Raw genomic sequence first — 25,119 nt, forward strand, 5'->3', positions numbered from 1 at the left:
ATAGGATTTACAGTAGCTGTCTGACTCTATTTTTTTTTCACTCAGTAGTTATATTATGAGAGAAAATCTACTTCTTTCCAATATGGACTAATCCAGTAGCTAAAAAGGAATTTTTTTTTTCCTGATATTTGTAGTGACATTCATTAGTTCCCAGGCTGTTCAAGAATTAGAGTTGCCTATCTTTTTCGTTATTTCAATTATTACAGTTAATTTCCTATGTAAAGTACTGTATATAAATACATTAAATATTACTTAAAGTTTTAAGCAAATAAAATACTTTAATAGTATTTTTTCTCATTTTTTGATCAATTATTTCCCAGAAACAGATCGCATGATTATTTTCTGCCAAAAGAAAAGGTGGTTTAACTTGTATAAAATCATCTGAAAGTCATAATTTTGACCGAAAATGCTATCCAATATATACAATTATTTGTCTTTTTGGCAATAAACTGTTTTCCTAGAAGTAGATAGAACATCTATATTTTGGTAAAAAAGTGGTCGCTAACCATCAAACGTTTGTAGCATTGTTTGGAAGTTACAATTTTGACGGTCAGTTTGCCATCTTCTCTTGACACAAGTGCAGTTAAAAACTTGTGTTTTAATTTTAAAAAAATTTATACGTTCTAAATTTTACAGTTCTATATTTACCTATAATTATTTTTTCATAACAAAATTTAAATGGATCGTTTTTGCGTGATTAATTTCAAAGTAAACAAGCCCCATCTAATGATACAACGATTGTTGTAACAATATGACCTGTTGTTCTCCCTCAAAGATAAAAATTTATGTAATTAAAAATCAAATAAATTGGTGAGTTTAATGACAGAATATAATTTTAAACAATCGAGACCATCAATATATTGTTTTAAAAAAAGTGGGTACATTAATATATTCCAACTCTTAATGCAGTCCGTATACCTGCGGCTAGAGCTTTTAAAAGTTTAAACTTAGTAAAATTTTTTATTTAATTTTAACAGGAAGTTTGCAGAATCGGATGTAAGAAAATGTTTAACACTATTGTCATTCAATTTAGGAAAACAGAGTTGGATCTACATTTAAGAAGGAACATTCTTTATTCTATTTTATCTGCAAGGCGCTTAATAAGATTATGTATGCAAATTATATTGTATTTGTAGGAAGTAAATTGTAATTTTAGGAGAGAGAAAATGAAATTGGCTCATTTTCAAAGGAAACAGTAGGAGAAGGAATAAGTGATATTGTGGAGAAAATATCCTGAGGATGAGGTAGTACAATTTCAATGAGATGGAAGGGCTGGTCAATGAAGATGTACTCTGCGAAGAGGGCTACTGAATTATGAGTTGTTGAGGGCTACAGATCTGATGCTGTGGTTGAGATGTGCTTTAGGCTCTAAACCTATAATTTCTAATCCTAGCACTGCCGCGGAGAGATGGAGGGGAATGAAAAGAAGATTCATGAGAAGGGAGAATAGAGGTCCGGTGTTGAGAGTGGATTGGATAATTAGTCTGTGGCTATAAGGTCCTGGCACTGTAAGGATGGGGTGTAAGTGTAGATAGATGACTGACGACCGGATGTTACTTTAAAGTAGATGGTCAATGCTTCGGTCATGAAGAAATAAAAATAGTTCTCAACTAATTATTCATTGCCGACCTTTGACATACGATGCAGGTCTTCATGTTGGCTAAACATAAAAAGATACAAGAGAAGTATAGTTAATATAAGAGTAAAAGAGGAATTTTAAAAAAAAGTAAAGGTGGAGCTATATAAACTATCAAAATTAATGCCTCTTCTTCACATCTGAATCACATAAAGACCTGCATTGTGGGTCCGATGGCAACGAATAAATAGGTGAGAACTATTTTCATTTATTATTTACCATAGCCCTCACTATCAAGATTTCCTTCAAATTCACCTGAGATCAATCATCTATATGTAAATTATAATTTTTTGGAATGGAAATTGTCCTCTCTCTATATTACCTCAAGCAGCTTTCTTGTAAAATAACCAGCACCTTAAATTGTGTATCAACATTTTGATTATAGTGGTAGGCACCATCATATTAATTGTAAATAACAACCCAACATTGCAGGTTAGAAAAATTTATGAATTTATTTTTATATATGCATATTATAAATATCAAAAACATTATACATCGATAACCACTACAATGAACTTAAAATTGAATTAAAGAATAGTTGATTAAAATCTATGTAACCAAAACATAAAAATAATAACGTGTAAGTAAATATTTAATTTTAACTGCATACAATAATTGATATCAAACTTTCAATAAACACAATTAAAATCTAGCTAATATATAAACTAGTGATATCTATTTAATTAGTAAACGTTACTAAAATCTAGAATTGCTGGGCCAGCTAATAGATAGAAGATAGAAGCTAGAAGATAGATAGAATGTTTCTATGGGAACTTGGACAGAATATTGTTTAAATAAATATGGTACAAAAGTAGAGTACACTAATATAGATGGTTTTTACTCTGACTGGTGAAGAATTTAATTATATTTAAATTATATTAGAGGACCTATAATGTTCCAAGTGCTACATAGTTAGAATAGGTTTCTTTTCAAACTCAACTTTATTGTACATCTCTATCCTTTGCAATCATTTCAGCCTAAAAGCATCTTAAAAAAAAAAGTTGTTTATGTAATACCTAAGCATGCCGTTTTTCAATTTCAGGCGCTTTTAACATATTGTTCGATTAAACTATCTTAGAGTCTCTTCTAACCATTTTAAGCTAATATTTCAAAAGTGATATAGGACCGTCACTCCCCGGGGGAACTTAGCGGGGAGGGTCCGGCGGGGAAGGTGGTATGATCTCCTCTTGTGAGGTTGTGACTTATGAATTGTAAATATTGTACTGTATTTTTACATTTCTTTTTTATCTACTGTTTTATTTGTTATTATATCCGTTTTAATAATTCTTGCAATCAGCCCGTATATACAAATAAACTCATAAATTTTAAATAATAAAATTGATTTAGATAATATGACTCAGCAATATATCTTTATTATTTTGGAGGAAGATAGTCCGGGTCAATAAATGTTTCAAAATAGTCACAAAAAACTATTTATTGTTAAACAACGATCGCCCCAATTCTTCAGGCTTCGTCAGGACTGATAAGAATCACGTTCTGATGTCAACAGACGAATGTTGATTCTTATCAGTCCTGCAAAATGGGGCGAAACGTTGGTTAACAATAAATAGTTTTTTTTTACTATTTTGAAACCTTTATTGACCGCCACTTGGACTATCTTCTCCAATCTACTTCATACGGTCAACTATCTTCTTCAAATATCTGTATTGTATTTTCAACTTAAAATTATTTGACAACGTTAATAGTCACATTTTTTATAACCTATATCTTTATGAGGGCATTTTAATCAGACGTGCTTCAACTTCCTTTCCGCTTATGCCGATGATAATTATGTATGGCACGATTTGGCGTAGTTAAAATTTGTGGTGTTTCTCATTCGTGGAAAGAACACTATTCCGAATTAACTTTACCATTATCCCGCGATGGGATCCTAACAGGATTCATGTTGGATTACAGTTCTGATTTCTATCAGGAATAGGTTCTATCACTGGTAACTAAATTGGTCTATAAAACCGGCCATATGTCGCGACAAGTTTCCATTGATTATTCTAAATACTCAAGACTATTGTTTTTAAAAGTAGCACGTGACCAGAATTAAATTGTCTAATAATTGCAGTGTATTCAATTGATAGAGCCTATCAAACTGAATTCATTAACTTGATAATTAATAACCAAACAACATAAACATTTACGAATATATGTTAAGGAAAATTTGTATTTATTTCTCTCTATATAATTACAATGATGTAGGATACAAGTCTATGAAGTTTAAATATATTACAATAAATGTCATGAGAGGGTTTTCGGAGAGCAATATGTACTCTTGACTTGTTAACATTGAATGTTGTTCAAAGAGTGAACTAATTATTTAAAAGCAATTTCAGTTGTAATAATTTTCGTAGAATCGGTGTTCTCTACAAAGCAGTAAATTTTATCTCAGAATTATCAGGAAGTTACGGTGCTCATAAATATTTCAGAATAGAAAACCTATAATATTTTTTAAAAGTATATAAAATTTAAAACCTTAAATTTAATTAAAAGTAGAATACAATTTTTTTTTATTAACAAAATTGAAAATATAGCATAGCAACCCACGAAAATGAAGTTCGCCAAACACATTCCTTTGAAAACAAGTTGGTTGCATAGACTAATACCTTTAAAACAAGTTTAAACAAACTTTAAAGTTAAAAAAAAACTGTCAGAAACATATTTATTATTTTTATCTTGAAAATTATTAAATAATACTAATAGTATTAATAATAATTGGTTAAGATAAAACACCTTCGACGGTTCAGAGATAAGATGAAATCATACAAACAAGCTCATGTGTTGGAGATAGCTACGTTGGCTTCATCTATGCAAACTGCCAAATAATACACTATGCCTCATAAAACGTGATACTTGGCTAGAGATATCGTAATATATGTTTTATACTTTTAAAAGAACTTGCTTAAATGGAGCGGAAAAATGTACCATTATTGATATAGTAGAATAACTTAGGGAATATCTTCACCATTAATATCTTAAATTATATATTTATATTTAAAATAAATATAATCCATGGGAGTGTGATATACACCTTTTATTAATTTTATATATTAATTTACGCAGGGTAAATGAAAATGTCTTACATATATAAATCATCTAATATGCATTTAATCATGTAATATTTAAACAAAAAGTAATATTCCTTATAGAAGATTACTGTTGGAGAAAAATAATGAAAAATGGAATAATATATCATCCACGTGGAGTTTAGAAAATCTAACTTCGGACAATGGACTGGTTATGAAATATATAACCAGGTTTGAGCTTAAAAGAGGACTTTTCTCAACTTATACTCAGCCATAAGCTTTATCCCTAAGTCTGACGACATGAACCAAGGAATATCATCTTTTGAAGCCTTGATATGAGGAACCAAGGGCCACTATTCAGCGAAATCCTAACTAACGGACCAGCTAATGAAAAATATATCAATATGAATATCTTAATTATAATAAGTTGAAAGAAATGGTTGTGAAGACAAAGAAAAATAGTAATTAATTGAATTAATTAATTAGAAATTTAAGTTCACTATTCCAAAATCCTACGTAAAATCCTTGATGCTCCTTATTACGTTACAAATAAACTCATTCACAAAGACCTTAACATCACCATTCGTTGCAGATTTGGCCCAAAACAGATATGCGTATTTTCATTCCCAACTCCTTAACCATACTAACCTATTAATTCTTAATCTTTCATCCTTAACAATCCCTGATAATCCTCCGAGGCGTCTGAAAAGAAGATGGCCACTGGTCCTTTAAATTAATGTTTGAAGTACCACCAATGGGTGGTTCCTTCCCAAGATTTTCAAGTGTATATGAAACATACAACATATTTACTTATTGTATTATTTTGTACAGTTGTAAATTACATTAAATAAATTTTTTAAAAATTCACTATTTATGTTCCGCAGATATTGGTACGTTGGTCGATGCATGACATGTCACAAACTAAGAGGAGACCATAACACCTAAATTAATAGGAGGCAATCCTTTCCGACTAACCCGCCCGGTTAAAACCACGATTTGTTGACGGTACTATATCACCTTTAAAACATTTATTTAAAACCGGACGAGGAGACTTAAGTTGAAATATTAGTTAAAACGAACGAAATTGAAAAAGTTGCTGAAATTGGAAAACGGAGTGAATATTAATGGAGTCCAAGTTAACGATCTTATTTTTTAATTTTTTTCCATTAAAATCGACAAAATACAAAAACCAAACGTCATAAACGGTTTTAGTTTTTTTCAATACCCATTACTCCACACCAACAAACGTGTTACATCTAGGCAAGGGTTGGCAGCAAAAAATGATACGATGAACTGATTTAATCGTATCATAGAAAGATTAAAATGATTACCCGATTGAGTTCATCAACTTTTCCTGAATTGTCCATAGAAATATTTGAGATGTTATTTACTAGGTTCGATACTAGTGGGACAAGCGTGTACTAATATTCCAAATGCATATCGTGAAACTCTTCCATTTACAATCACTCCAGGAAATGAATTAGATAGTAAAATCTTTAGAAGGTTTACAAATTTAAACACCTGCGATCAATTCGTGGTTAATACGTACTAACAAACGGTAGGAAATTAAACCAGATAATATTGAAGTTTTCTAGACAAAGCTATTTTAATGGGGAGATTCTGTAAAAAAAAAAAAACAGTCAAGCATTAACTAAAGTTAACGTATTTGATTTGAACTTTGAGTATTTTTCTCATACCAGTAGTGGGGGGAATGAAGGGGGTTTCAAAGAAGTTAATGGGTCTAAAGACATAGCTGCCTGAAAAAAAAAAACTCGTTATGGTAGAGCACCTGGGCACCTGACTAAAAGATTTATTTCATAATATAAACAAAAAAGATTGGAGAAAACGTATGAACCACACTGTTTCTTGCTAAAATTATGAAATAATAACAACTAATCAATATTTTATTATAAATATATATTTATATATTACACATTTTAACTTTTCAGCCGTATTATTGGCTATTTTCAAACACTTCTATCTTTAACCCAGTAAACGCAAAGGTAGTTTAATTTGGCAGATGGTTCTATGTCCTTCTTATACGATATAACTTTACAGTTATCCTCTAACATTTTAGTCGCAATATTTATTGGTGAATTACTGAGAAGAAGGAGGTACCATACGAAAACTTGTTAATTTTTAATTTTCACTTAATTTTATACATTTACTTTCCTAAATTTTCGAATTTGAAATTTCGGTAACTTGTGAGTTCGACTATCAATTCTATATACTATCGTCTGAAACTGATTTTTAGCACATGCAGTTTTATTAACCAACCAAGGAGATTTTTCATATTAGTTTATTTTTTGTTCCCAAATCAATGTATTTTAGTTTGTGCAATCTATTTATGTAATCTTGTTTTTTGCCAATTTCTGTTAAAGGATCCTATCTTGTGTTCTGAAATTCTCTTCATCTTCCATTATTTTATTCATATTATTGAAGTAAATCAAGAGAGTAAATCTCTTTAGCCAGTATTGGATTTTCTTTTGTATTATTCGATTTTATGAACCTAATGTTGACTATTATTTTCCTTATACTGTTCTTTCTGTTACTGTATTTAAGATCGTCACTAAAATCTTGGTCACGACCAATATTTTCCATTTTAAGTAAAACGTTTATAATGTTACTTTTATAATCTGTAATAAATATGTAATTTCACTCTTATTGTCTTGAATTGACTATTTCCTAAAATTGTTAACATTTTATTTTTCATATAACATGTTAAATTTACTTAACAACTCAATATAGCGATATTACGTTTTCACATCATTGTTTAATTTATATTATTAGCTGATACGGACGTTTTGTTGTTACTGGAATTATTTTGATTTATAATAATTTACAGCTAGTTGTATTTTTTCATTAATTTCACTTCATGGAGAAAAATAGAAGGCTAGAATTCTATTTTTCTCCATCATACTTTACATTGATATTTTATATTTGTTTCTGATCTTACTTAATAATCAGTAGCTTTGTGTTAAATTGATTTTTATTAAATCCAATAACATAAAATTAAATCCATCTTTTTTCTTCTTAGTGAAAAACAAAAAGATTACGGGTAATGCATTTTTCTGCGCTAATCAAAAGATATACAATATGTTTGGGAACTCAAGTTAATTCCTTGATGAATACAATCTTAAAACAAAAACTAATTTTGAACATGGAGATTTTATTTATTTTTATGTACTTTTTTTTAATTCATTTATTTATTTTTCATTCTTATTTTATTTTAGTATAAATGTGATCATTCATCACTATTACCTATTGCCCACAACGGTATGGCAGATTGTAATATATGTCAATAAATAATCTAGTGTCACAAAATGTTTTATTAACATTAAGCAGTACTATCTTGAAACAAAGTAATAGGTGTTTCAATATTTTATTTATTCACTGCACAAAATCCGACCAATAGGTGCAAAAACCAATTTACCACAGTCCTTCATCGGGTGATCGTCGAAAATAGATTAGCTACAACACCTATAAGATTCTAGTTTTCGTTATTTAAGACATTGTTTGCACAGGAGTTATCTTTTTATATTTCGCGTAGAACTCGGGGTTAGAATAATTTTCAAATGGTCAACTGTTCGTGCTCGGCTCCGGGGTCAAGGGATTAGTTCTTCCATTCCCCTGGGGAACGGTCATCCAACACAGTTTAACATATGGATTTCCGTTAAAACCATAGTTCAAAGACTTTTACTTACTTTTACTTTTACTTGCTTTACTTTATAAAGCATGAAACTTAAGGAAAATCTCTAGATAAAGGAAAATTGAAGATTGTACTGAAAATGCCCCCCCCCCCAAACACCCCATTAGTCTACCACAATTTGAAAGATAGTAAATAAACAAGTAGTTATTATTTCATAATACACAATTTTCTTTAACATTGTGTATTATGAACATACATTCCTTTTTATTTTTGTTTCTTTCAAATTTTTGAAACAACGAGTAATAGACCTATAACGCAATAAAGTAATTTTTCCATTACTAAAAAAAAAAAATGGCAGTTATTAGTCAGTATAAAAGATGCAAGGGCATTAACCAAAATATTTCCTATATTCGTACTTTCCAGTATTTTGAAAAACCAGGTGGATGATAGAAAATTGGTCAATGGAAGAACGATCTGTTTAACTAGAACCAATAATTGAAGACTTACATCCATAAGTAATTGATCCTGAAGAAACCTAATAGTACAAGAACCCAAGAGGAGAAAAAAAGGCAGTTATCTCACCCCAATTTTTGATTACTTTAATGAAAAATATGTATAATTACTAGTCAAAATTGATGAATCTGCCAAGTATAGGTAGGGAGAATAAAAAATGGCGGCTGTTTCAAAGCGATAAAAAAAAAACTATTTTTTCATTCGGAGCTCTATATCTTAAAAAGTAGGAATAATACAAGAAAACCTAAGAGAACGTCATTTAAAGAAGAGTAGATTTGCTAAAATATGAGTCCTAATAGAGTTATTTTCGTTAAATATTTTTCGAGATATAGCTTTTTAAACAGTAACATTTCACAAAAATGTTGTATGGGACGTACTGAAAGATCAGTAGTTAGTGATTTATTTTGAAAAATTTATACCTCAAAAACCATTTGACGTACAGACGTCTATTAGCACTCAAATTAAAGATAGTTTAATGAGCTATAAAGTAATTTATGGTGTTTATCTTCGTAGAAGTAGTAGTTTTCATGAAAGTTTCTAAAATAAATTGATTTATAGTTGTTCGGACAAATTTTCATTTCCCAAATTAATATTCATATGTGAATATCAAAAAACTACTACCTCTAAGAAGAAAAGTATTATGAACTGCTTTATAGTAAGTTAAATTTCCTTTGTTTTGAGTGTTGGTAGACACATGTGCGTCTTATGGATCTAGAGATATATTTTTTCAAAAATATACAACAAGTTATACGAACAACGAGAAATTAGCATTTTGTGAGTTTATTTTTTCAAATATTATAAAAACTACTTCTCCTACAAAGATAAACATCATTAACTATTTTGTAGTAAATTTAACTAGCTTTAATTTGAGCGCTAGCAGACATCTGTACGTCCAATGGTTTTTCATAAATCAAACCTATTGTCCGAACAACTATAAATCAATTTATTTTAGCAAATATTATGAAAACTACTATTCCTACGAAGTTAAAGGCCATAAACTTCTTTATAGTCTATTAAACTAGTTTTAATTTGAGTGCAAATAGACTTTTGTACGTCACATAGTTCCTGAGATACAGATTTCTCAAAATAAATTAACTAACCATTAATCTTTCAGAAGATTTTTAAGAAATTTTGCTTTTTAAAAAGCTATATCTCGAGAACTATTGGATATAAATAGCTCTTTTAGGGTTAATATTTCAGCAAATTTACTCTTCTTTAAATAATATTCTCTTAGATTTTCTAGTGTTGTTGTTACTTTTTAAGATATAGAGCTCCGAATGAAAAATTAATGTTTTTTTATGGTTTTGAAACAGCCACCATTTTTTATTCCCCCTACCTATACTTGGCAGACTCATCAATTTAGACTAGTAATTATACCTAGTTTTCATTAAAGTAATCAAAAATTGGGATGAGATAACTGCCTTTTTTTCTTCCCGGCTATTATTCTATAAGGTTGCAAGTAGTACAGCTACCACTCAATGAAGCCCCCCCAAAAAATCAAATGTTACTTTCAAGATGAGGGCATATTTTTAGAATCATAACATTAAAAAATGCAAATTAAAAGTGAACTTTTAACAGTTTTTTTGACATTTCTATAAGGTTTCTTCAGTTCATTTCATTCATAACTGAATTAAACTTATCAACTTATGTTAATTAACCTAATTTGTTAAGCAAATTTCTTCCATGTTTCTTAGTGATATAGCTACACAATTATAGGTAACATTTCTTTGATATTCATGATGCAATAAAAATCCAAATTAACGTTAATGCATATTGTTTGCAATAAAAACATTTCCAAACGAATATTATTTAAATAAATACAAAAAATTTACATTTTCCCCCTCTCTCTCACACACACAAACATAACTTAAGCGTTTTTGCGCTTTAAAACTTAAAAAGGATTCAATTCAAAGACTGCTTTCTTGATTCTCAGTTCCTCTATATGTATATACATTCGATCAGCTCTATATGTCACTACATTCCATCGCATTCAGGCCATGTCTTTTATATATGTGTGAGCGCTAGTTTCAAAAACTAGTTGTTAGTATGAGACAAGGTAATACAGATGGGCAGCGCACCTTTTTCAATAAAGTGTTTCTCTCCAGTTATGGTTTACTGTCCCACATAGTTAACTATTATGTTTTTATTATTTAAGTGAAATGAAAGCGCATATACACACTCACAACAAGTAAATAATTTGAAGATACATTTCTTCATCGCTAACAAATTTAAACTAATTCTTATACTATAAGAAACCGAAAATGGAGGCCCAATGAGAAGGGAAGCCAGCACAAAACCTGGAAAACACCCCATCGCCAAGATCATTTGTAACCTACATGTCGAGGATTCGATCAGGTCGCTGGAGTAGGGTTGACAGAAATCATTAGAAGTCTACCATGGCAGTAATTTTCAACACGTAGCTGAACAATTTTCCGAAAAAGAATATTGTAAATTTGATATTTTTTATGATGTTATAATTCTGTATTTGAAAAAAAAAATTAAAAACTTTATATGACAGTATTTTGAATGGTTGTAAACTATTTTCATGTTATGAAGTTTATCTTCAGTATTCATGAATTTTAAGCGTTATTTTGGACATAATTATTTTACCTTATTTTTTCAAATATTGTATTTTAAAAACAAGAAAAAAGTGTAACAGCGCTTATTAGATAATTAATTAAGAAATAATTATTTTAGAAATACACCACTTTACTTCACTGAATCAATAATTATTTAAAGAAATAAATACTGATAGTTATTTCACTGAGATTATTTTATCTTTTATATAATCAATTCATGAATAAATATTATTTCATGAAAAAAGACTTAGGTTTATTTAATAAATACGTTCTTTAAATGTGTTCTGGTCTAATTAAATTATATTCATTAATAAGTATTTAATTATTTGTTGGTTGTGCTATAACGTAATTTTTAAGTCTATGCAATACTGTTTTCAAAACTATATCAAGTAATATTGTGACTTAGTACAGTAATTTTAGCTATTCATCATTAATATAACTACCCTATTAAAAAAAAATATATTACTAAATTTAATTAAAATTACGATAATTACTTTTCTAAACTACTGATTCAATAGGATATTTTTATCAACATTCATTTCCATAAAAATTTACAATTTTTGAGGAGAGAAGGAGAATAAAATTATTTTATTTTTCACCGAAATTTTTATTAAACGATATAAAAAAAAATATTGAGAAGTTGAAGGGCTCATAACGTAACTTACATAGATACACTACCTCACGTACTTAGGTATGTCATTGCTGTAACCAAAAGTATAATTTTAAAATATAAATATAAAATTATGAAAATTCGGAGGTGAAAATTAGTTTTGATTTCGGTGATATGGCTTTATTATTAAGGTCAGGTGGATAAATAATATAAAAAATTCTGATTTTTTTTGTTAATTACTAAAAACTTTTAAAAATAAAAACCTAAAAATTGTTTCCTGATGGGTAATAGAATTATAAACAAAGCAATATTTTCACGACACGGAGGACAAATACGAAGTAAAAGAGTGGTACGAGTTCCGTCTAAATTTTCGGTTCCTCTTTCTACTTTTCATTACCTCTTTAATGAGTACTTTTATTAAAACTTTCTAGCGGTGGTTGAACAACCAACAACCTTTGAATGGTAGAACAAGTCCAAAGTCCTATTGCTCAATCCCATAGTCTCCTATCATTCGGAATGCTTTTTGCAGTAAAGTTTGGGTGGCGGGGAGTTATGGAGGAATGGAGAATAGACTATTGAATGATGGATTACTTGAAGGAAGTAACTCTTTTAAGAACAGAATCAGTTAAGGAAATCGTAACGGATTTTGTCTGTTATGTTTCTTTGATGAGGTCATATTTTAAATGAAAAAACCACCCACTATCAGCGGTAGACTAAGAATAAACGTATTTAAACTTAACGAAGACCTGCATTTTTATTTTCACTTACCTATATATGGAATATATAGCGATCATGCGAAATTTCCGATTCGAGTTTCTACAAAAGTACATGTTTTGAGGTCCCCTTTGATTAAATAACCTAGTCTCGCGAAAGTAAAAAAAAAGTCTGTGAGTTGGTGTGTGTATGTATCAATATTTATATATTTTTACGCACTTATAATGGATTCTGCGTAAGATTCGTGAAGAATGTCAAACAACAAACTTTGTGTGTTGCGTATTGTTCTGGGTGCAGTAATGTGCTGTGTTCAACCAGTTGCTAACCTGTACAGGCGTACACCTCACCTACCCTGTTTGTGTGTGTGTGTGTGAAAAGGTTTGCTCAAAAAGGAAAAGTTAAATAAGACTGAAATTATATATTTAAGGCTTGGAGGCGTCTGGGATAGAACATCAACTTTTTCGATAAAATTCACCGAACGGAAGTACAGCTTTGAAGTATCGATTTTTCACATTTTTTTCGAAAACGGATTAAACCATGTTAGATCAATTGTTTTGGAAAAAGACAACTTTTCTTAATCAAAGAAAATAAAGCAGAGGCGTTTCCCCGTTGGTATCTAAAACGTGTGCCCTTTTCCACCTTTGAAATAACCAACTATTTATAGTTTAAAGACGTTTTAACGTTTTTATACTTTAAACATTAGAGTTGAAACACATGATTTAAGTGCACATGAATGAATTAACCCGGACATGGCACATCTTACAACAAAAACTCTTTCAAGTGATTTTCTTGTGTAATTTACTTATTTACATTTGAGCAGTTTGAGTGATTTATCATTTTACTTTGGTAAGTATTCTTAGATCTATTAATGTGAAACATACTATATCTGGGCTGCATTAATGATACCTCACGTGCTGACTGATCTTTGGATAATATAATATTACTAATTATCTTACAATTATAAATGTGGAAGGAATCATCCCCTCCTTTTCAGCTTTGAGACAACATTGTTTGTGACTTTTGGTTTATTGATTATGAAAAAATAATTAACAACTCCTCAAATTTTGAGGTTTTACGTTCCAAATTACGTCAAATCTGAAAATCAAATATTTTTCCTTCGTCCCACAAATACAACTTTCTAGACTTCGTGACATAGCTTCCGAGGCTTTTAATATTATTCAGAGATACCAGAATTACGATTTTTTATTACGTTAAACCTAGGCACGTGATAACCTGTTTGTGTAGTTAAGAGAATGAGCTCAGTTGTGAATTTTTTTTACTTGGTTAATTATCATCAAAACTTATCAAAACTAGCATCAGTAGTGAAGGAAAGGCCTTCTTGTAAGCAAGTGGTTTTAAAAAAAGAATACTTAATATATTTGATTTGTGAGGAGCACAGTCGTCAAATTGCAAAGAATCTAATTTCAGTTATGTGGATGAGTATGTTAGAAAATCGGCAGATATCTGATGGTTACCACACACTCAATACAAAGTTACAGTCAAAATTTATTTTCTGTCCCAACATAATAGTGGAATTTTCAATAGTAAAAAAAAAAGAATGCCCCTAACCTCCTACAAAGATTTTTCCCGTGATTCATCAGTTTTTTTTTAAATCTGAATTCAGGATATCTGAATTCACCTGTAGCTAATGTATCTCTTCTCCATCTTTTAACATCCATCCGCCTCAAATCCTCTTTTACATCATCTAGCCTTCTTATCCAGGGGCGTTCTTTTCTTCGTTTGCCATCCGATTACCCAGAGAGTATTTTCTTGCATATCTTTTGATCCAGAAATCTCTCTACATGTCCTGTCCATCTTATTCTAGCTCAGCCACTTATGCCACAATGTTCAATGTTCAAAGTTTAAAACTTCCTAATATTTTTCTCAATATCTTTCTCTCCTAGGAGTTGAGCATCCTTTCCGATTTCCTTGGCAAGAGTAGAACTAGAGTTTCACTCCCGTGGATATCAATGGTCTTGGGATGGTTTTGTAGAGTTCACTAAACTTACAATATTTCTATATTCCTATTAAAAAAAAAATACCTTTTTTCCTGACTTTTCTTTCGACCAGCGAATAGGTCCCTTCACGTTCCGTTAATTCCATTGCGTAGCCTTTGGCTATAGCTAGACTGTACCACCTTAACTGGACTGATATCAACACCTTATAATACCACAAGGCAAAGGGAGAAGACTCAGTATAAGCATATATAATACATTTCATGTATTTTATAAGTATGATGTTCTAATTTATTTTAATGAAGTGCACAAAAAAAAGACAAATACAATATTTCTCTTTGCAATGTAAAATATTATTTATTTCCCGCTGCCTATCCTGGTCTGTATTTTGCTTTCTACTATGTTACCATTACCTGACATCCCACCTTAAAGTGGCTTACAGTAATAAAACTGTGATCTCTGAAAGTTACAATTCAATTCATTTTCTAAAAATCTTATGCATGTATTTTAAGTTTTGTTTTTCATTAGGCTGAATTTAAATTAAGTTTCATAAGTAGAATACGATTATGCTAAGAGAGTGCACTTTTTTAAAACAATTTAAACCATAATGAATAAAATAATAAACGTTATTTATCATAGAAGAAAGCTGGATACTTAATAAATCTATGAGAAGCACTCCACGCTTAATTGATACGTTCCCCGCTGGCTATGACAGGGATATGATTAGAAAGGTTCATTAAATAAAGCGGTGGGATTGCGTGTTGGAGCTGGAAGTCTATTCAGCCAGCACATGATTATGTTGCAAGGGAATATACCCAACGGCACTGGAGCTATTAGATTTATTAAATATATTAAATTGAAACAAAGCACTATACCACGTGGGCTAATAAACAAATTATTCTTAATGATGCACTCGTTTCATTTTATAAATAATCTGGACTTTACTCGAGAAAATTATTATTGGTCATAACCAGCTTATATTCTGGAGTGTTTATATGTTATTTTACTTATAAAATAAAACATAAATAATAACATAATGTTATATGATATAAAATTAAAAATTCTATCCCGTACTATGGGAAAGAAGCATAAAATACTCATTCTTGCGGAATACAGTCAACATCAAGTGAGGTAATCTTGGAAATAAATTATAACCTAAAAAATGAATCATGTTACGCCCAGAAAACAAATTGAGGGGGTTGAAAGAAGTTATATTTAGACAAACGTGTGTCAATCTAGACTGTCAATTGCATCGACAATAATATTGCCCCCCAAAAAAATCCGTCAACTTGTATCATTTTTATAAAATGTATTACGGTATTACAATACCTAATAACTATGAACATGTGTATGTACAAAAATAAATTAAATTTTGTTTAAATTAATTTTTATACATTAATTTGTATTGTAAAGGGCAGAATCATTATCAAGAAGCTAAAATAAAGAAGCGACCTGTCTTATATTTCCTATAATCGCCATACAATTAAATCCTTAAATGCCCGACGTTTTTGTGCTTCCGAGGTTTTGTGTAGGGAAGGGAATAGGAGATATGAAAAGGAAAAAAACCTATACTTCTTCAGTTATTCGATCAAACCTGGAACACTAGTTAGTTGAAAAATTTACTCTTAAGAAAACATTCAATTTATACTTCACCCTAAATTCAATACCCAACTCTAACGTTCAAAACATTTGAGACTGACCTTTTGTATAAAAATATGCCAAAGTAGTTTTTGAAGCATGGAACTTGAAGACAAAGCTTCCGATTGATTTGCTGTATTGTACCCATTCATACCTCAGAGACTTAGGTTTAGAAATAAGATTATACAACAGGAAATTAATTGTAATTGAATTTTGTATAGAATCCGTTCTACAAATCCAATGTTTTTCGAGTTATAAGAAAAAATGAATAAAATAAAAAGTTGTTTATCCCATTTATCCCTAACCCCTCTCCTGTCTGTGCTTAATCCGACACACGAATTCCAGGGATTTTTACTCAAGTAATGTACTAGTGTCACTAAACAATAAAAAAACAGGTCATTGTTGAATTTTTTTTTAACAAAACGCTGATCAGTTTTTCTGGAAATTTAATGTACTTAAATTTTCATATTTATTATTTCGAAATTGTTTTTCATCAAACCCAATATTTTTTTTAGAAGCAAAAGCAAAAACTGCTAAAACACACGGATTTTACCAAACCTACTTCAATTCGATGGGCAAACCCGTAGGACATTTGGGTATGTAATGTACTAGAGGTGTTAAATAATACGAAACAGACCTCTGTTTTCTTTTCTTAATGTGTTGGGATTAGTGGCTTATTTGACTGGACTCTATTCGAGGGGTCTAGGTTAAAGTAATTAGGTAAGAAGTGTGTAATTTCGTCACTCTTCGAAGATAAAAGTAGAGAAAATGTGTAATTTTTTTAAGGTTTCTTAGTACTACATGCATAAAGTTCAACGTTCAATTAACAAGTTAATTACTATATATAATTAATTAGCAAATTAATAAATATATATAAATAAATTACTGAGTGTCTAGGACTCTGATTTTTCTTTATGTAGTAAGCACGCTATTGGGAGCAATAGTGCAGGACTATTACTACTAAGTCGTCGACGCTGGTTTTGTAGACCAACTTTAAAAGTAGTCAAAAGTTGGTGTGCCACGTCTAGACAGATTCAATTAATGTATCCAATTGTTTAATTTTAATTAAATTAAATACCACTATGATACTCATCGAACGCAGTAGTGGTGTATTACCATTACACAAATAACAATAAATCCTTTAAATGACACGTAACGCACAAACACATGGTCAGGTAAATGAATTTAACGAACGACTAATGGCCCCTTAAAGGCTGATTCAAGACCGTAGATTGTTGACCCGTTGCTATGCGACACCATCCAAATAATCCCCACTGACCTTTATTCTTATATTAAAATATTAAATTATAAAATATAAATACATCTGTTTCTTTTAAAAATATAATATATTTCTTAAGAAAATAACACAAATTAAAATTTATATAATTAAATTAAATGCTAAAACTATTTACAAATTGATTATGGAACTTGGCGTGAACAGTTGCTTTTCGAAAGTCGGGGGCAGGTGTACTGGGGAAATTGTGTAAATGATTCGAAAAATGGTACTAGTTGTATCTGAAGCCATGAAATAATTCTTTGTAATATTTTCAACATCAGTGATCTGCAATTAAGGACAATGGCCGGAACTTTGAGGACCTTTACCTTCAGTCACCTAACATTACTTGTTTGTATTAATAGTTTTTCCTCTTTGTTTACAAGTGGGATGTACTTTCATGTTTTTATTACATGGAAGCGCGTACTTATCCGATTAACTTGGATATTTTCTTCCAATTATGATTATTATTTTTATGGTCACCATTATTTAGAATGTATTTTTTATTTTTACTTTACCCGTATTTCTTTTTTTTTTTTAGAACAATAACTTCCTTTATTTTTAATTAGAAGGAGCAAAAGTGTACTAGTAGTGTGAATGTTATGAGAGCTAAAGATCATCTTGTATCCTATAAAAAAAAATCTATTTGTTTTGAAAATATTAAAACTATAGGAAATATTAAAATAAGTTCCAATTAAATTCTGAAATATGTAATAGATTCCACGATTAAGTATTATAATTTTGAATATAAAAACTAATATTAAAGATGCTCATTAAGTTTTTTTTATATTTCTTTAATTCCAACTGATGATAGTATCACATGTTACAAAAGGTAATAACCGTTATTACTGTGTGTAGTTTAATTGTACTACGTGGCATGTGGACATGACGATAATGGTCACGTGTCTCTGGAATTGTCATTATTCCCAAGAGATACAGTTTGTGTTAGTGACGAGAAAATGTTTAATGTTCCGAACTAGACGAATATAACAGTCACGTCTACAAAATAATTGTTAAATGTTAATAATAAAACATTGCGAATTCTAGGGAAAACGAGTTGTAAATTATTATATTTTATAGAATAAATCTCGTCTTATCGTCTGCGTCTCGAGTAAAATAAAACCGCTGAATATATTCCGTGATATCTGATGTGGTACAGAGATTCTGGAATCTTTTGGAATTACCAATGCAAATCGAATCAAGCTGTCATGTGCTAAAGGTCGATTCGCCTTAGGAAATCTTAATACAGGACCCCGATGTAAGAAATCCATCTCATAAAACATACATGAGCAATTAATTTTAAAAATTAGTTTTATCAAACTTGACATGAAAATCCATTTCTGGCGGTTGTAAAACTCTTAATAACTACCTGAATAATATAAGCAAAGTAACGAATAAAGCAATGAATGAATAATTCAATTTATGGTACTAGAAATTGAACAGCATTAAATTCTGCGTCGGATGAGTTCAATAACACAATAATTTGGTTTGGTAGTACGTCGTAAACCAAAAAAAACAAATTTATATTCAAATTTTACGAAAACTAAGGTATAATGAGTATGCTACATATGAATAAACATAAAACGGCATTACTGGCGGTCCTGAATGGTTACTAAGCAGTTAATTAATTTCAACAAGTAACGAATTAGAAATTTTCGTTGGAATAGGTCACCTTTTCCGTTACTCACCTATAAGCCCTTATACGGTGGCTCTTATTGAAAAAGTTATAATAAAATAAATCAAAGACCAAATTATGCTTCGATAGAGTACCACAAAGTAATAAACCTGTTCTAGTTGTATATTGATTTTTAAAAAACTAGTGATTGAAATAAGGAACTATCGGAACAGATGTGCTACAATCATAACTCTTTACCAAATCATTACTTTTAACTTGGCAGAAGAAGATCTCTGGAGAAGCCAACTAGAAATGTTTGGTATTGGAAAAAAAAGAGTTGATTGGTTTAGGCCCTGGACCTAAGCTAATCAACTCTTTTTTTGATATATTGTTTATATTTCATATTTTGTATGTTTTATAATCTTCTTGTTGCAAGAGACGTATTCTAAACGTAAAATAAAAACATTAATGTTAGTTCGTTTTGTAGTAAATAATAATTAATTACAATGAATAACCATGAACAGACTCAACACATTAGTGTAAGAGGAAATGAACAAGCCGATGAAGGAACAAAAAACGAGGCAAATTATGGTGAGGTACCTATCTAATGTTCACGTTTTTAAAAAAATGAACGAAAGAGTTTAAAATTGACAGTGCTAATGGTGCTAGCAGTCGAAGCTAAGTGAAATAAAAAATATATACTTATACTATAAAATACAGTACTTATTGTTTCTTAGTAGTACTTATTGTATAGTTGTTATTGTATTCTTAGTAGTACTTATTGTATCTTAGTAATACTAAGTACTTATTGTAGTAATATTCTCAGTTTTTTTTTTGTATCTTTTTAGCCATGATGAAGCCCTGCATAAAAATAAATAAATAGTTGTTTAACTATTTTTGTTTCTCTTTTGACCGCAACCCTGACCATCTTCTTATATAGAAATAAAAAATACTTATAAAATGTTATTTCAATTGGAAGGTTTATCATTTTATTCTTTATCTATTATTATATTAGGTTTATCATTAAGTTGTTATGAAAAAGTTCTTCTTATAATTTCTTGATTACACGCAAAAAATTCCTTTATCGGTATTACGGAGCTCTTCCCTCATCTTCAGGATGAACCATCCTTACAGTAGTTATCAAGTCCTATTACAACTTAAATACTTTTAATAATATTCTATTTACCCATATTAAAAAGTTCGTCATAAATTATTTTGTAATGTAGACTACTTGAATATTTCATTTTCACTATCACACTCTTTTGTAAATTTAAAAGTATTTTGTGTGTGTGTATATATTAAAAGTAGAGTATTTAAATAATATAATATAAATATTATGTATAATATTATATGTATAAAATTTCTGCAGGAAGATTTATCTATCACAAAATATTCCTTGTATCGTTGAATATCTATTGCAATAAACGTCCTTGTTTTGCCCGTAACATATTTATACATTTTTGTTGAATTACAGACCAATGGTAAATAATTAAAATATTAAAGACAAAGAGGGGACTTACCCTCAAGATCCTGAATGGGCTGTCAGTGAGAAGGCACACTTCGCCTTCGATAGGTGGACCAATTTCTGAATCTTTGCCATCGGAAACCTAAATAAAATTATTTAAAATTACATAAGAAATATAATTGTAAACATAAAACATAAATTTTATTCAAATAAATTAATACGAAACCTTATGACAGAGATAATCTGTCTCATTAAAAAAAATTATTATCAAAGGATTTCTAAGTTTCGATTTTTTATTCTTTTTCTATTATGTTTGAGAACAATATATTGGTTTGAATCTGGTGAAATTATATGTTCAATTTCTTTAAATATTCATTTTTTGTTTGTTTGTCCCTCGCTATGATATTATACATTATTTTTCTTTATATTTCGGTGTTGTATGTACTTCGCCATCATACATACTCTAGAACTAAAAATAATATTTTAAATAATAGAAGTAATGCTTATCATGATTGATGTAAAAAAAGAATATTTTAATTAATGTCATTTAATACATATTACGAGAAGGGTATAACCAACATCGTCATTTTGATTACTTGAGTTCGAATAAAGAAAAACAAAATTCCCTAGGAAAAAATAAAGGAATTAATTCAAAACAGCACAATACAAAAACACTACAAAGATCATACTGATAATGCAACTTACCTCAAAAAATTATTTCATAAACTGAACAAACTTTAAATCAACAATTAGATTTAGACTCAATCTTTGAGGGTTACAATTATCTAGAACAGACTCTCCGAACAATATCTTTGGATTTTAGTATCGAGGAGGCGTGTTCCATATTACAACCTTCTCCTACATATTTACTTTGTAAAATCGGATAAATTCTTTTCCAATATTTCATAAAAAATATATTATACACATAAACAAAACATGTATTTTAAAAATCAATGTGTTGAACGGATGCTTATGCACCTCAATAAAAAAATACAACGATGCCTAAATAAGGTTGAATCCTGTTCTACTCCGCATAAAAAAACAAGTAAACTTTACAAGGTACGTTGTGAAACGAGAGGGATAAAGGGGATTCCAACCATGGGCAGGAACACATTTAATCAGGAAGATGTAGAACAGCTCGTGGTTTCATCTTAACTACCATTTTAATTAAATAAATTATTTATGTAAATATATAAGATTGTGCAAAAGCAATATTATCTAATATTGCTTGGATTGACCGTCTCTGGAGTTCGACATTATTCGCAATTAATTTATCCATTTATTTCTAACATATATATAATTTTCTTAGACACTAAACAAAAATAGGATCTAAGAAAACTAAACGCCTAAACAATCAAACTCGATCAAGCATGGAACCCACTTTTTCGCAATACGCCACGACTTTATACATATAATATTTTATATTCAAACTTTGTTTAGTTAAATAAATACTAAACATTCTCCCTCAACAAATAGAGTATTCCCACGAGTAAAATATTGTATCCCTCTTTCTTTTTTTTTTTGTCTCATTTAAACAGAGATCTGGCAAACCCAAATTTTAGAAATGGACTTACATATAAACTAAAAATTTATAATGTATTGGGATGTTTAACATAATTTTTTTCATATATTAATTATATATTTATGATAAATATCAACTGTCTTATATAAGTTATGTATATATAAGTTATATAAATATCAATTAATAACCTAACACATGAATAATACAAAAACGTATAAAAAAAAATTATAAATTATAATTTATTACTGTTCCTACAATCTTTTTATGAATCAGATTTCTAAGCTTGTATTGAACACCGTAAGGCATTATTAATTTATTTTATGATTTTATTAGAAAAATATAAAGGTTATCAATTAACTTTGTGTTTTGCCTTTTACATGTTATGTATATTGCCACCTTAAACAATCCTGTAATATATTGTACAATGTATTTAATATATTTTAAACAATATGAGTTTTTATATTTTCCTATCTTTATACTATCTAAAAGTGAAAATAAAAGATAGTTAATCGTAATGGATACTTTCAACAAAAAAAGCTTGTTAAATTCAAAAACAAAAAGAAGTTTCCGAAATCAATGAACAGATATATACAAATCTCTAATCTGAATTTCGTTGAAGAATATTGGTATTTATGCTATCCATGAGAAAATATTTACAGCCCAAATGAAAGTACACCTAAATTTGTTACTTTTTATTAAATATCATACAGTTTTGTTCACTCCCTTCTAAACCCTAAAAGTACTTTAAAAATAAAAACAGCCAACTATAAGCCTTTCTCAATTGAATTTAAACAGTATGAATTTAAGTATTGGAAATAAATTACTAAGGAAACTTTATCCATCTGTATTTTATTAGAGGTTATCGGTAAGTTATTTGCCAATAAATTTCACTTCTCATAAGTGCACATGTTTAATGATAGTTAAGGAAATTTGCACGATCAGAGTTGTTATTTATTACTTTAGGAATTTGAGAGAGGATTTATATTAACATTTCGTGAGTATTTATTAATAATCCAAATTCATTCCATGAAAATTTTCAGCTTTACTTTGTGTAAGGTTATAGCTGAAAATAGGTTTTAGGGTTGTCCACTACACAACCTATACAATCAATCAAGATAAAGTAATTTATTATTTTTGTTTAATAGTTATATTAATACAAAAAAAAGTAGTAAGCCTCTTCTAAATCTTGTTTTCCGAAAAATTTATCTTCATCTAAGAATTTTAAAAAAATATTAAAATAAACCACCAACCTCGAAAAAAGTGAGAAGTAAATTCGAATGAAAATTTAATTAGGTCCATATATTTTCATAATAAATATATATATTTAAAAACTATCATGTGGACATTTACAATACTACATGAAACGATTACACCATGTTGAGAAATTTTTGTCTGATACATTTTGAGAAATCTATATACATCTTGTGCAATCTTTTCAACAATTTGAGAAAGATCAATCCGTTGTATAATGGATTCCAAGGAAATGAATCTATGTGTTAAAAATTCGTTCATTTATGTTTATTTAATTAGCATATTCTTTGAAAAGTTTTCACTCATAATTTTTATGAGGAAGTAATATCGTCACGAACAAATATTGTGAAAATTAATTTTTTCAGATTTTCTTGATAATTTTATATAAATGATAAAAGTATTTACTCCGTACGTATAATGCATCTATTTGTAGGTATGTGAAGATTAAGCATAGGACACAACCAATTTTCAATTCCCATGTCTCAAATTATTCAGACTCCTGAGTTCTCACAAACATTAGTAGCTAGCCCAAAACACCTGTTAATGTAAGGCCTCAGTGAGTGCAATTCGGAGTTAAAAACTCTATGGATAGCTGAATCTCAAATGTAAAACTGAAGAGATATTTTCCTTTGGAACAACGTAAAACTTATTATCGTATGCCATTTGTGTGTCTTGAAGAGACTTGATAATATTACATTGTTTTTAGGAATAAGCATAATATTGCGTAAATTTCAAATAAATTAAAGAAAAGGGATTCTCGTAGGAATAAACTAATTTAATTATAACTACATAGTTTTTAAAAGATATTAGTATTCGCTTATATTTTTTTAAGGTCATATAATGATACTAATATTACTTCTTGAATAGGAATCATACTTCACATTGTCATAAAACTTCATCATATTAGGAAATAAATACTGTCTTGAGACAATGGTTTTATACAGATTTTTTAATCATTACAAAATATTTAATGTCAATTATTTTTTTTCCGTTGAATTTTTCGCATTAAGATATTCAGGAAAGGTAGCTTCACAAAAAATTAAAACACTATTCAAAGAATCACAGCAAATAGTAAAACAAAAACTATTAAGTTCACCTTCTTGTAACAAAAAAATAAAAAAGTAAATTAACAAAAGTCAGTCCGGACACAGATCAATCAACTTAGAAAAAAATACTTTTATTTTTTTTTATAAGATAATGAATGAAGAACGATTTGCAAAAAAAAAAAAAAAAAAAGTATATATACATTACTTGATTATTATTATTAAACATTGAAGTAGAATAATTTAATATTTAATGTGGCATTGTTTCATAAATTTTACAATAAAAGCGCTTATCTTTATGACACAAGGTATATTCGATATCTCACGCAAATTTTCTATAAAATGATAATTATCACCAAATAATTCCATTTTCTATTAAATAGAAATTAAAAAAATAATTATATAAATTGTTTCAATATTTCAACTAATACAAACGGATCCCCTCGTCTTTGGGAGGAGGCAAGCACCATCTGTCAGCAGTGACCGGTACTAGAGGTACAACCTTATCTCCCCTGGTTTATCAACAATTACTATCTTTCTTTTCAACCCATTAATGTCCGACATGATCCTATCTTGTCATTTAGCAAACACAATAACTTTCTAGTATTTACGGTCAAGCAC

At 29.3% G+C, this 25,119-nt stretch overlaps 1 protein-coding gene across 6 annotated transcripts in view; it reads right to left on the minus strand.

Moving 5' to 3' along the window:
* The window catches only part of TrpA1 (Transient receptor potential cation channel A1), a 212,471-nt gene that overhangs the window by 127,489 nt on the left and 59,863 nt on the right, over positions 1–25,119 (minus strand). For all 6 annotated transcript variants that reach the window (XM_067052051.1, XM_014431955.3, XM_067052050.1 and 3 more), the window contains one exon: positions 20,738–20,824. In XM_067052051.1, the coding sequence (XP_066908152.1) occupies positions 20,738–20,824 (87 nt within the window). The remainder of the gene's footprint in view (positions 1–20,737; positions 20,825–25,119) is intronic.

This window comes from Halyomorpha halys, unplaced genomic scaffold (genome assembly GCF_000696795.3).
Source record: "Halyomorpha halys isolate HHAL.00 unplaced genomic scaffold, Hhal_1.1 Scaffold1015.1, whole genome shotgun sequence".
NCBI classification, from domain to species: domain Eukaryota; kingdom Metazoa; phylum Arthropoda; class Insecta; order Hemiptera; family Pentatomidae; genus Halyomorpha; species Halyomorpha halys.